This window comes from Lepeophtheirus salmonis, chromosome 1 (genome assembly GCF_016086655.4).
Source record: "Lepeophtheirus salmonis chromosome 1, UVic_Lsal_1.4, whole genome shotgun sequence".
Classification (NCBI taxonomy): Eukaryota; Metazoa; Arthropoda; class Copepoda; order Siphonostomatoida; family Caligidae; genus Lepeophtheirus; species Lepeophtheirus salmonis.
Window position 1 is genome coordinate 36,005,107 of NC_052131.2, and position 15,036 is coordinate 36,020,142.

The 15,036-nt window shown below is 34.1% G+C and overlaps 1 protein-coding gene across 2 annotated transcripts; it reads left to right on the plus strand.

Annotated features, from left to right (window-relative positions):
• Window positions 1-3,546: 3,546 nt before the first annotated feature.
• On the plus strand, window positions 3,547-6,081 carry LOC139906540 (zinc finger MYM-type protein 1-like). 2 transcript variants are annotated; one of them, XM_071891609.1, is made up of 2 exons: window positions 3,547-5,545; window positions 5,602-6,081. In XM_071891609.1, exons 1-2 carry the CDS (start codon window positions 3,560-3,562, stop codon window positions 5,926-5,928), a joined length of 2,313 nt encoding a protein of 770 aa, XP_071747710.1. In that variant the 5' UTR covers window positions 3,547-3,559; the 3' UTR covers window positions 5,929-6,081. The 2 variants fall into 2 exon arrangements, with proteins under 2 accessions (XP_071747710.1, XP_071747715.1); XM_071891614.1 differs by having other exon boundaries at window positions 5,606-5,792.
• The last annotated feature ends 8,955 nt before the right edge of the window (window positions 6,082-15,036 follow it).

A 15,036-nucleotide genomic window follows, 5' to 3' on the forward strand; every position in this document is an offset into this window, starting at 1 on the left:
GGTATTGGGGTTACTTCATTTCAATCCCTAACTTTTCGGATATTTCTTCTCATCATTTCAATTGTAGGAAGATTAGGAGCAACATCCTCATTTACATTTCTTAATTCTGTGGATTTAATTTGCTGTGAAGTATCCTTTGTTACTTGATCCTTTCTCTTAATATTGGCTGTCATAATAGTCACTTGTGCCTCAGTTTACGATGGAGCACGTGTATGATCGCTGAGTTGTTTAATAAATTAATCGTTTTCGTTGATCTTGATTGTTGCCTTACATTGGTAACCTTTTTTGTTGCAATATACATTCAAACCAGTAGTCCAATCCTTCTTTTAGACATAGGTGTAGAGTGGTAGTCCTAGATTTTCAATCAAATTGTGGAATATGTTCAATCAAACGGACGAAGGATTACCACAGACAAACATAATGTGGAGGGATGGCACTGTCCGTTTTTCTCGAAAGTTGTTTCATACCGTCCAGTTTTCTGGAAGTTTCTCGAACTTTTAAAGGATGAAAAATACTTGATCTCCATAGAAATCATTCAACAGCTTGCAAAAAAGAAAATATCGTGATTTTAACTAATACATTTAAAATAGTCACGTATTGTGACTATTTTAATGATTATGAGAATCGTGAAAATTTTGAGTATTTACGAGTTATTGCTCATAATATTGCATTTTGAATATTTTTTACTTTTAAAATTGATATATGTTGATGTTTTAAATTATTTCATGAATTTAAAACATTGGCTGTTAATTTATAAAATATATAGAAAATACAATGTTAATAGAAAATAGATAGTTAAAAAAAAATTTACTTTATTTTTTGTATTTGAATTTCAAATTGGTTTATTAATATAGGTGGTAATTTCCCAGGTGAGAATTTTCCGGATACCAGTGGTGACGTCATCAGGGGAGCAAATAATAATTTGAATAATGATTTTTGTATACTTCTTAGATTTGATATTTTTTGGAAGAGATTAAATTTGAATTAATAAGGCTTTTTTTAGTATTTTGTTTTCTAAAACTATTACGTTTAAAATTTGGATACACGAGGAATTTTTTTTTTATCGTTATAACTATACAAAATGTTCAAGTTACGTGGGCAAATGGCTGCTATAGTTCCAGCACCCCCCACCAATGATTCCAGATCACCTTTCATGAAATATATAGCTTTCCGAAATACATAAATAGATGGAAGTTGTGGATCACTGCTATTAAACGGACGAGTTGGGCTTCAAACAACTTGATTATTTATTTATCTTTTAATTATAATGTATTATACATATTGTTTCCAATGCCATGGATTACTTGACATCTGGATAGACACAAGCTACACAACCTCGTTATTGGAACCTTTAAAATATATCATACACAATTCTTCTATTAAATAACAATTGTAAAAGACAAGAATGTTAATTGTTAAAAAGTCATCATGAGCGTAGAGATGTACTTATCCGATTGTCCATTAAAAACCCTCACTTGTAATCTAAGTAATCAATCATGGAATTGTGGAATGTCTGGTGAAAGATTTTATTGGGAAATTTCATTTTTTGGAGGTGAAACGTGAAGGAGTCCTCCAAAGCAATCAAAAAGTATGATTCAATTATGTCGCGTAAAGAGTTAGTTTTTTACTACAAGATTTCCTTTTATTCCTTTCATGCCTAACTTTTAATTACAGATCACCTATATTATTGAGAATGTAGGAAGAAACCCGTTATTAAACCACATCGAAGGAAGACATTTTTCTAGGGAATATCCATAAGTCATAACTAGGGATAGGCATCGAGCGAGTGCGTCTAAAAAGGGGGAGTGAGACATATTGTACGGTTGATTAAAGTTACAGTTTTGGAGGGTAGAAAATCACGTGATTCTACTATAGAAATGAAAATCTTCTATATTTCAAATTACACTAGAACAGTTAATATAAAAAGTAGTCGAAATTTTCAAATTCAGGAATACTTTATTTATGTACTCATAAAAATAACTTTTCTATTTCTATATTATAGATCTATTAACATTGAGATCTCCTAAATCTCTTCCCTTAAAGTCGCTAATATACAATGAGTAATCAAAAACTAATGACCAACACTTAGAAATAAAATCGGTCTTCATCCTATCATACTTCAAATACACTAAAAAGACTTACAGTTATCTTAAATAATTTTTACATCGAATTCATGGAGCATACCCAAGTATTCACCCGAAGAAACAGACTGGGCCGTACGTCAGTATTGCACTTTGTCCGCTTCAGCGGACCAAAAAACAACAACAACCTTACTCAACCGTCCACCAATCATATAGGTATGTAAATATAGATGAATTAAGTCATAATTAATTATTAAAATCTATTATATATATGTAACTTATGACCAACTCATAATAGTACTGAGTCATTATAATAAAATGACATATTTGTAGCACGTCCACCACCCAAAAGGAAGCTAGATAATTTTCCTCAAAATTGAGCATGGAATACATTCTCCAACGAATTATAGTTCATTTAAATGAAAAAATGATTCTGATTAATCCTTTGGAGGCACCATAAATTGTACTTAAAGTAGCCAAAATTCACCGGCACATTTATAGAATTAGTAAATTTATAAATTATATCTCTAAGACAATATTGGGGCCAAATTAAGCCAGATAGATAAAACGGAGGTTTTAAACTACAGTTAACACTCTCGGGTATCTCAATTCATCGCAGAAATTTGAATTCAAATCCTGTAATTTACCGTAATATCTCTTTTCAAATATTGCCTGTCATTTTATAAATATAAATGATTGAACCTTTGAATATAAAACGCGTTTTCCGCTTCCCGTGATACATTTCTGATAATTAATAAATTACTGCAATTATTTCAAGAGTACTTTACAGCCAAAAATAAAAAACAAAGACGCACACAACATTTTTCGTATGGATTTAAAGTACTTCACATTGAGTGGATATTTGAGTTAGATATTACGTTTAACGTTACTGGTTGCAAATGTGAAGTACTTTACAGCCAAAAGAAAAAAAAAAGACGCACACAACATTTTTCGCATGGAGTACTCTTGAAATATTTAAGAGCGTGAGAATTTGTTTCATTGAATACAAGATAAATTAAATTATTACTGCTTAAAAGGGACATAAATAATAGTTTTGTACTTTTTAGATTGGATTGTTGCAGTAATTTATTAATTATCAGAAATGTATCACGGGAAGCAGAAAATGCATTTTAACAAAGAGTTGGGGATTTTTTCTATCTGTCAGAAGGAAATACAGAAGGACAACTTTAATGATCACAAAGTTAAACTCCATAAGAATGACCCAAGTGAAAATTGATCATAAGAAGCAGAAAACATTGAACTTTGTTGTTTGAAAACTTCCTCTGCTACATCCTCATCCTCAGTCACTGCCTCCTCCTGTCCCGATGACCCTACTCCAGTTGAGGCCTTACTGCCTGAACCAAGATCTGAAAAGTCCGTTTCTGCTGAAGAGAAAGTTACTACACAATATTCCCTCTGCAGAGGACTCTGAGACTAGCGACAATGTTCAGGGAGGTGAGAAGAGTAAGACTGAGGAGATGGAGTTTGTGGACGGAGGCCCAGAGTACCCTGTTGTCTTCACGAGCCAGCTGGGTGACCCGATACTTACCGGGCGGGAGCCAAAGCGGAAGGACATCCAGACCAGAACCAGAGTGGAGACTGAGCGGGAAACTGTGCCTAAAGTCGAGAGAGATCATCCTCTACAGCCCAAGTTACAAACATACAGTCCTCAGATAGATGACAAATACTCCAGAGACTTTCAATATGATTGGTTCCGTAAGTTCCCGTGGCTAGAATATGACGAGGTTGAAAAGTCAGCCAAGTGTTTCGCCTGTTCCAAATTTTCCATTTCCAACCTTGGGAAATTTGAGTTCAAAACATGGAAAAACAGTTCCTCGTTGAAAGTTCATTCTAACAACAAAAAACACAAACTGTCGATGGAAAAGTGGATCAATTTCCTCACATCAAAGAGAAAGAATACCTCGGTTCTCGGCCATGTTCAGTCTCAACATGCTGAGGAAGTCGTGAAGTGGCGAGCTTATTTGAGGTATCTTTTCCAAACTGTTGGGTTCCTCGCAAAGCAAGGATTGGCTTTTAGGGGCGATTCCGAAACAAGAGAAAAGTTGACGGAATCTAATGAAAACAATCGAGGAAACTTCTTGGAGCTTTTGTCCCTGCGTTCACACGACAATCATATTCTCAAAGATAAACTGGAGGCCGAAGTCAAAAAATTTGGTTCAGCTGGGGCAGGTTTTGCCAAATGGACTTCACCTGACATCCAAAATGAGCTGATAGAGATTATAGCATCCAAAGTGACGGAAAATATAATTGAAGATGTCAAGACTTGTGCCGGCGATGATGACTACTGGTTCTCTGTGATTGTTGATGAGACATCAGATATGTCAAACACGGAGCAGTTCAGTCTGTCACTGGGATATCTGACGAGTGAAGGCATCAAGAAAGAGAGCTTCCTCAAGTTTGTAAAAGTTACCCAGACTGACGGCAAATATTTGTTTGAGAAGCTTCACGAGGCTGTCAAGGATCTCGGCCTTAACCCCGCCCGCACTGTCTCCCTGGCCGCGGACGGTGCCTCCAACATATCCGGCATCAAGAAGGGTCTTGCCACCAGGTGGAAGGAAGCAGCCCCACTGTGTGTCTACATCCACTGCTACGCCCATGTCCTCAATCTTGTAGTCAAGGATCTTCTCTCAGATATAACCCTGTTGAGAAATACAATGGGGACAGTACAAATTTTATACAACTTCATTGAAGGGTCACCAAAGAGGTCAGCAATCTACAAGTCGGTGAAGATAACAAGTAAAGATGAGGAGCATGCCAAGGTGATGACCCTGAAGAACCAGTCTGCTACCCGCTGGAGTCTCCGCTACGATGCTGTACACGCTGTATCTCTAGGGATGGTCAGAATCATGAAGACCCTCATAATAATGAGAAAAGATAAAGATACATTGTCGAGTTCAACAGCAACTTCTCTGCTCAACAGCATCTTTAGTCACGAATTTGTTTTCGGCATTGAACTGTTGAAGACACTCCTCAGACACACATCTAGCTTGTCAGATGAACTTCAAGGCAGAAAGGTTGACCTAACAAAGGCCCGGAAACACGTCAACCTAGTGATTAGGACTCTTGAAGATCTTAAGAATGAGAAAATCTTTGAATCAATCTGGAAACTTGCTGAGTTGAAGTCGTCTGAGATGAAATCAGTATTTGACCAGGAGGACTCAATTGATTTGGAATTCAAGGAGGCGAAGATTCCAAGGAGAATAAAGTGGAAAGGAACAACTGAATCCTACTTCCGTGAAACACATTTCGATGTTGCAATCAATAAGATTGTATTAGAGCTTGAGAGCAGATTTGCCACCGACGATACAAACATCACAATGGATCTCATTGCAATCGTCAATGACAGTGAAGTGGAGACCTGTGTCATTGAGCGTGTCGCCAAGCACTACAGACTTGAACTCGAGCAGCTCCAGTCAGACCATGCAATCTTCCAGCAATTCAAGGTTAATATTATAATGTTTCATTTTGCATTATATGTTTAAAATTTATGTTTCTCTAGGCAGATATTGACACAGAAGACATGGTTTCGTCACAAATTGCTGCGGAGTTAATAAGCTCGGGAGTGTTCCGCCTGATGCTGGAGCTATACAAGGTGATCGTTATCCTGGCCTCAATGCCCATCAGCAGCTGTGAGGCGGAGCGGTCATTCTCCTGTCTCAGAAGGCTCAAGAACCACATGAGGACCACCATGGACCAGGAGAGGCTCTCCTCCCTCACCCTCTTGAACATGGACAGGGTGATGGTGGACAAGGTGCTCCATGAAGACATGGACAGTTTGATTGACACCTTTGCGTCAAGGAAAGAGAGGAAAAACTTCTTCTTCTAATCATGATAAAGAACACATGCATTTTTTTCTTCATTTTTTTCAAACACATCACCACGTATACATGCGAGTTAAGAACATCAAGACTTGTGAACATAATTTATTTTCTGTCGATGTAACCGTTTCATGGTATATTATAATCTCGTTCATTATCTTCATCCGTTATTATTTTAAAAATATTTAAGGAGGTTTAAATTGTTTGACTTAATTGTATAGTTCAAAAATTTTCTCTCATTCTTGTACCGTGCATTACGTTCGCCACTGAAAACCTTGTAAAGCGGACCGAAAAATCTTCCTGACATACGGCACTGGAAACGGATATTAGATAAACACCTAGCACACCATTTGAAGCTACACCCCTTTGAGACCATTCAGACAGTTGTTCAGGGCTTGTATTTTTGACGTGACGAAAATACGAAAACTCTTCAGATATGTTTTCCATCAGATACGACCAAAACCAGATAGAGGAAATCGAAGAAAGATACTTCTAACTTGATCATCCATCTCAAGAGAGCTAATTCGACTCATTCCTTGCAAAGGAGATTAAAAGATGGCAACATTGAAAAGAGCCATTCACGATGAGTAGGGAATTTCACTATTTCAATTATAATTAGTATTTACTTCATTTGAATTTGTACGAAGCACGGTAAGTCTTTATCGTTACATTGAAATTGTCAACATTATTAAGATAATTTATTAAAGTATTTTAACGTATGCTTATAATAGTAGGTTAAATAAGTATGGGTAAATTTTAATAAATACAACTAAAAAAACAATTATATTAATCATAACTAGAAGGCATAATCAGAGAATCAGACAAAAATTTAAAGGACAAATGATATGATATAGAAGTTATTAAAACAAATAGATTCAACAAATTATTAGTGGCACTATACATTAGGGGGTATCACGGGAGCCCAAAATTGAGCCATAAAGCTCAATTTTTTGAACAATAGGAGTCAGATCTTGATCAATACCTCTTCATTGTAAAATTGCAAGCTGAAATGCTTCAAACCATCATAGCAATTCGGTTGATATTTAATTGTAAACCAGATTGGAGCGTAATAGTTTAAAATAAATGCTACCAATTTTAAGAGGTTTTTGCTAGGCTTTTTATTCGATATATAATATCGCAAAATGAGATTAGCTTTGGTAAGACATCTAGCCTCGTGCAAGGTTCCTGGTGATTTAAGAGGTAAGTGGGAACCGGGAGGAATTTTTCCCGACTAAATTGCCAAAACAATTTCGTAAAGGTAGCGTTGTTTATTATTTAAATCTGCCAAAATATCTTCATTAAATTTTTTAGCTTTTCCTACAACAGGCTTGAAATTGACGACTGACATTTTTTGTAAATCTTCATTTATTGATTTTCCAATTGAGCCCCTATAAATACTAGGTCCTTGCTGACCAGCATCAATTTGTTTGAATACCTCATTCAAAGTCAATTCATTCATGTGAAGTTGACAAAGCAGCCATTGAAGGGGTCTTTGGAGGGAAAGTTCAAGCATCCATACAATGCCAGACCATTTGTCTTGCAACCATCACATATGAGAGCAACTATGGATTCTAAGCTTTCATGATCTTCTAGAACAGATAGTATTTCTCTAGCTTGATCCTCCGCTTTCCTACTTCTTGGTGAAACATGGCCAAAGTATTCATGTTGGGGTTCTTAAATGGGGGAAACACCAACATTAATTTGTTTGTATAATTTTAAATTTAAAAAAGAATAAGAAACTTTATTCTTCTTAATTTAAATTTTTAGTTTCAAATCATGAAAGTTACAATTCCCCACCCCTATATATTCTATACGAATAAAAATTAAAACAATGTCATGATAGAGTACCTTTAATAATGACTATATGCTCCTCTTTTTCTGTGTAAAATATATTTTTGGTAGGAAGCTCTCATTACTTTTCTCTATATGTTCAACAATTTTAACCATTTTGGTAAGGTCTGTCTTGGTATCAATACCAAAGCATTTGATTTTCATTGATTCGTCTTTTGAAGATTTTGCATGAATTTCCCTGTACTTCTGTCTTTCCCTTCTAACTTTTTGTCTATCTAGTATATTTGAAGCCACAATTAATTCCACATCTTCTAAAAGAGAATTACATATAGCAGCTACTACTGTATATAACGACCGAAATCTGTTCGCTATTATTGCAAGATTAGGGTAACTCCCCCTATTATGGTCAGATTTTCTGAATTGTCTCACAGATTCTTCTTCAAAGTCCAAGTTCTCATCAGCATTTTCAGGCATAGGGAAATCTTCCACATCTGAAAAATTTGTTAAGTACTGATTATAAGAATTTTGGTACATTAGCCGTTTCTCTTGGTTATTTTCGCGCTCAATTTGACATTCTCTTCTGCTGGCAGTATCCAAATTCTTTCTGGTAGTTACACAATCAATAGGTCCTAACATCCCCACCCTATTTCTTTGATCAATATATGCCAGCCACTCTTGAAGGGAGATCTTTCTTTGACATTTGCATTTATCTCTTGGAAATATATTATCATAGCATTGACATGACGCGATATCAAACATTCATTAACGAACTTGTTGACCAAAGGATTATCAGTTTTCAACCCATTTTTAGAAATCCTGTCAACTTTTTGGTCTATTTTTTTAACTTTACCAGCAACAAAGTATTTGTTTATTGCAGGAATGCTGAATTGCTCCCATATTGACAAAACTAAATCAGCAGTTGTTAAATAAGCCTCTCTTTTAAAACATTTACCAGGACGAATTTGATTTAAGTCTTGCTTTACGATTAAAAGGGATTTATAAATATCCTCTATAGATGGGAGAATTGCTGGATTTAGATCACTGGGTTGACCAAAAAGGAAATGCAGAGTTAAACTTCTTGTAGCCATTGTTGTTTCTGTTTGAATACTACTTTGTGAAAAACCACTTGTATCGCATTTATAATTAAGTACTCTTGAACAATGGTTCGATTTGAAGTTGTTTTATAAAAGAAACATGTTAATAAGTCTATTTTTCAAAATACAAAGAGCTAATAATAAAGAGTGTTAAATTTTGAGTTCTTTGTTCCAAATGTACCAAGTACTTTACAAACATTTAGCATTTATGCTATCCACATTATTATATACTAACTTGTACATAATAATTTTTAAAAAAATATTGGCAGAATTTTCTCCTTTTCATTAGTAATTTTTATCTTTTTCGTCTATTTTCGCACTAAATCCGGGGGCGTCCAACGTTTATTTCGCTGTAGAAGTAATGGATTTAACTTTAGCAAAAATTACATATCGTGCAATATCATTTTTTAAAGCACATAAAGCTTTTTTATTACTAAGAAAAAAAAAGTTTATTTCATTATTTTTTTTACTTCGTACAGAAACCTTTCCGGAGAAAAAGAGGAGGGGGTACATTTTTTTCTCCGGGATTATTTTTTTTGAATGCGTTGAATTTTTTCAGAATGCGTGATATCCAGCAAAATATTATAATGTTTGAGCTCTGAAGCAATTAAATCCCCTGTAATGGGAAAAAGAATGTCTTCCGGAGTTATTTTGGGAATTATATCCGTATCTGAAGATGTGCAAACCTTAACTTGGCCTTCTTCCCCTAGCTGTAAAAGATTCACATTATCATCACTGCCATGGCTTCTAATTGGTCTTACTTACTAGCATCTAATTAGCCATAGTTTGCTTAAATGCATGGCCAAATGCCCGACAGGATGTATTATAATTAAATCCTCCTTTGCTCCTAATAATGCAAAACCTAATTTTGAATGGGATCTGAGCACAGTTTTCTTGTCCATAAGTATTAAAATTTTTAGCTCTTCCTTTAGGTATTGTCCTAAAAGTTTCACTGATGAGATATTGAGTAGTAGCCCTTTAATAAATCGGAAACGATTTGTTACGTCTTCATTTTTGGAGTTGATGATCTTCCAGGATCCAATCCATGTGTAATAGCTATCCAAAAACTCAAAAACAGGAGAATCTTTATTTCAGGGATTCTGATATTTTGTCTTTCCAAGCTTTTTGCATGAGTTCAACACATTTAAGAAGTCATTCACTTGTTGACAGAACTCTGCAGTTTCGTTGGCACTCATATGCAGTGCTCCCAGATTAGCATAAGTTGCTAAGGCTGCAGCAACACTTTGCTGAGAACTTGTGTTGCATATTTGACCTTCATTTTTTCCCCAAATACAGACATATTAAAGGGAGCATCATAAAGTTTGGGACACTAACGAAGCTTTTGCTGTTTATCACTAGTATAAAAGTCTTGGATATGTTGCCAATTAGCAATTCCATTGGAAAATCTTATGGTATTGGTGAGCAAACAGTTGCGGATTGACTTTATGACATGAGGCATGTCAGCAAATACGAATATCTTCTTGCCGTTGTGATCAAAGAATGACCTCGCCTTGGAAACTCCCAAACGATTGAGCATTACAGAAAAATTAGCACCTTGATCTCTACTAAAAGATGCCACTTTAAAACCAATTGTAGACAGTTTTTCAATACATTCTAAAATTAAGTGCACAATATCTTGAGTATACATTGAATTTTCACAAAAAAAAGTTGGCCACACTTTGTTTCCAATTTACTTTCAGTCCAGAAATGAGAAACATAAGGGCATTGGATGGATGTATGATTTTTCTTGATTTTTTTTCTTAGTCGAACAAGTTCATCAAGGATGGGGTCAAAGTTTACAGATTACCTCATCGACAATTAAGTTGCACACTCAATCTTTTTCTCCTAAAGTATTACATCTCAATGCCAACAGCCTTAGCAAATTATGACAGAACATTCACGTGGAAGTTTGACATCCAGGCCTGTATTGATGAAACGGCAGGTAGTTTGAACTTTGTCGAGAGAAATAAATAGTACGGTGGACTTTTGTAGTAGGCACTGCCTGCAAAAGTCTTGACTTCATTTGTATAGGAGAATTCGGTCTTTCCCACTGCATCACGGAACTGAATAGACAAAAAATTGAAAAAAAAAACAACAGGATTTGGTACATCGAATATAGGGGGAATTGCATTAGGTATCAGTCTTCTTTTTTTTCCTTTTTTGAAACAGCATTCATGAACATTCAGTCTTCAAAACGTTTTTCACAAAGTCTAAGACTAACGTTACATCCCAAGCAATAATTAACGTTGTAGTAACGTAAGCCTTAAGTTGTCTGAATGTCGTGTAAACGTTCATTTTGGTTCCTCTATGGTTAATACATGGTTGTGCAGGAAAGATGTCTAAGCGTTGTATTAACGTTATCTAATGGTTAAAACCAAATTTCAAATTACGTTGATCGAATATTATCTCATGGTTGTTTTGAGGTTAAAAACAACTTTCAAATAACGTTGATCTAATGTTATCACTTATTTGTTTAATGGTTGACCTCAACTCCTTAATAACCCTATTGTAATGAAAACACTTTCTAATCCACAGAATATTACGTACCACAATATTATATTTTATTAAATTATAAATATTAACATCATATACAAGTAGATAGGTAGCATGTTCATGAATGCTACTTCAAAAAAGAAGAAGAAGAAGACTGATACCTAATGCAATTAAAAAAGTAACTCCTCAATGTTGTCTTTTTCAAAGACGTATTCAAATTAAGAGGCCGATTCGTTTGACTTTACTTGAAAGACATTCAGCAGGTATCATTATGACATATACTTATAAGAAGACATTGAGCTTTAAATAGCACTTTTTTGCAAATAACATTTACATGTATGTCTCTAAGCCCGGTAAATCTGAAGAACTTTCTTGAATATTAAAACTTAGACAATATTTATATCTAAAAAATCGGGCGATAAAAAGATTGCAACAAGAAAAAAAGGCAAAACTCACAACTCTAACAAATGTGAAAGCAGTTGATCACTATTTCAAAAACTTTGAAGTAATTAGGGAATATTTAAACAACCTTAATGAAAAAACACCAACAGTCGTTGAAGCTAAGGAGATTATAAACGATGAGTTTATTTATGAAGAATTGTGAATAATTAATCATAATCTCAACTCAGTGACTGAGGCCATCACCGCGTTAGAAGGAAGACTCACTTTACTTGTTAGCCTGACTATTGTCGAAAATTTACGCGTCGATATCAAGCTAGAGCCATTCAAAACAAACACATTTGTAGATTAAAATCCAGCGTACAACGATTTGCGAGACCTAGCAAATTCCGAGGATACAATTGACATAAACACACCTATTGTAAATTGTGACTTAGAGAGGATTTTCCGCATATTGAGAGCCATTTATACAAAAATAAGATCTGTTTATCTGTAAAAAAGGGTCAGGAACAAGTTAATTATAAAATGGAATATTGAAATATTATATTCGTAAGTGTAAGTATTTACCAAATAACTTTTTAGGAATAAATTACATTTATTCCTAAATAAAATAATATGGTCAAGAACAACAGCATGAGCGGTCTCAAAAGGGATGCTAGCTTCAAATATTTTAATGCAAATAGTTTGTCTAACATAAGTTTCTTCGTGTAAAGACTTGAGTAAGTTATTATTAATATATTTTAATATTCAAAAATTATTTAACAAATACTTCTTCAAATATAGGATTAGCATATAGCTAAATGCTCATAATTTTCGAGATAAGTTGTTAGAGAACTACAGTAATATGATGAAGAACAACAGCATGAATTGTGTCAAAGGGCATCTTAGCTTCAAATGGCGGGCAAATAGTTTGTCTAACATCAGTTTCTTCGCGTTAAATATTGGGATGCTCCATGGATTCCAACATATTGAAGTACAATTTATAAGTATAAGTTGTTTTAAATACTGAACATATTAATTTACTTTTTCCTTTCTTAGCTTGAAAAATTACTTAGATGACGGAAAATGAGGATTCTACATGGAATTTGAAGTATCATAGGAAAAAACGGATTTTAATTCTACTCATAATTAATGCAATTTTTTCTGTATAAAAATATATCTTTTTTTTTTTTTTTTTTTTTTATAATTTACATTTGTCTCTAATAATTTGTTGAATCAATTTGTAGTATTTAGTGTCGTTTGTTATTACTAATTTGTTTCACTTTCTGTATAGCTACTATTAACATTTCTAATTAATATTTTTCATTATAATTAATCGTTTTTTATTTTACCCATACTTCTTTAACTTAATTTCACAACTATACGTTATAATACTTTAATTTATAAATTTACTAGTAATTATTTTTTTATTAACCATTTATTACTACACTTCATATAGAACATACAATCAGTACGGGCCCATGTAAAAATAACTTTAACTTTTGGTGCTCTCGCAATAGTTTGCCGGATTAGGTTTCCTACTGCACTACGTCCAGAAGATGTTCCAGGGATCGTGCATTGTTTAGCTAGCCTCCGATATCAGAATTCATTAAAAAACTAGAGAATGTCTAAATTTACTAGTAATCTACTGCTACGGGTTAAGTGAAAATCATCAGTTTTTGACTACTCATTGTATGACATATTATATGGGCGATTTTTATTAATATCTGTTAATAAATCTATAATATAGAAATTTGGAAGTTTTTTCATGATTTTCATGAAGTAAATTAGGTATTCCTGAATATGAAAATCTCAACTACTTTTTATATTCACTCTTCTAGTATAATATGAAATAGAGATTATTTTCATTTTTATACTAGCATCACGTGATATTCTATCCTCCAAAGCCAAAACTTTTAATCTGAATGCCGAGTCCTAATTATAATATAACGCGTGTATGACTGATGTTTGACTCCCACCACGCTTTTAATATTGACGTCATAGTAGATGGGTGGTTGCGTGTTATGTCAAAATCTATTTTTCTTACTCAGCAGTCGGTACGATACATTAAATTGAAAGTTCTAGTAATACTGACGTCATAGACTATGAGTGGTTGCGTGTTTTCTCAAAATCTGTCTGTCCTGCCCTGCAGTTGGAAAGATACATCAGATTGAAAATTCTAGCAAGCCCAATTACATGATGGTCTTACCTTGTATTTCGTTTAACCTCGGGATATGGTTATATTAGTATGGCAAACAATAAGAATTATGTGTTTAATATTATAATTGTTAACTTGCATTTCTTCAAAAAAAAAAAAATGCTGCTTTAATTTTAGTACATGGTTTCTAATCTATAAATATTGCTTTAATGGTTTAAGAGAGCCAAGTGAAAGAAATTACATCACTTCTGTGGGATTCAAAACTTATGGCTACTTTGACAAATAAGATTGTTAATGAAGAGTGGCTATCTGAAGCGATCAATGATGAGAACAAAAACAAAACAGGTACTGACCGACGGTCAGGAAAAATTATAAATGAGAAAAGCATGGAAATACTGAAATTATGTATTATATATAATTATATATTAATAGAAACTTCGAAATCATCGGAAGTATCCGTCTTCAAAATATTACTAAACATTGTTGAAAGTGTGAGCTGCCTCAGCAAGAAAAGCTGACACTCTTTGATATAAGTTCATTAATTAAATTATGACTCTGGTACAAGAATAGAGAAATGAAGCAATTCAGTTTGTCAAAGGTCTCTACACAATCTCAGCGTGATTATTATTAGGAATTATGTGAACTTTGCGTGTTGTATTTAGATGCCCTCAGCAATAAGGGCTTTTGTCTCAAGGGTCCTTGTACAGTGCACAAGGGCTTCGGGATGTTTGAAATTGCTGTTTTCAATCCAAATTGTTCTTTTACAAGAAATATCTTATCTTTGTCACCTAGAACTATTTATACCAAATATTAGACTGAGAAGTTACTTTGTCAATTTTGTATTTTGTATCTACATTTTATGGTGGAATACATGTGCCGCAGCCGTGGCTACTACTTGAAATGATTTGTGTGAGTACAATAAATTCCAGCAATATCAGTTGATCAATCAAACCGTATCTAAGTGTGCCATATCTCTTCTATCTCATCATTTATGGTATTTAACTTGCACTCTTAAGTGATTTAACTCCATAAAGTGAGCGACACAAAATGGCTAAGAGGCTCATAGTAATGAAAAATGAACTCGGTGACAGGCAGGACATACATACATATAGCTTTGGTACAGGTTTTGGGAAACCATGTTTTCCAATTAACATAACACAGTCTACGACACTTGCAAATTTAGTTTCATGCTACTCCTGGCT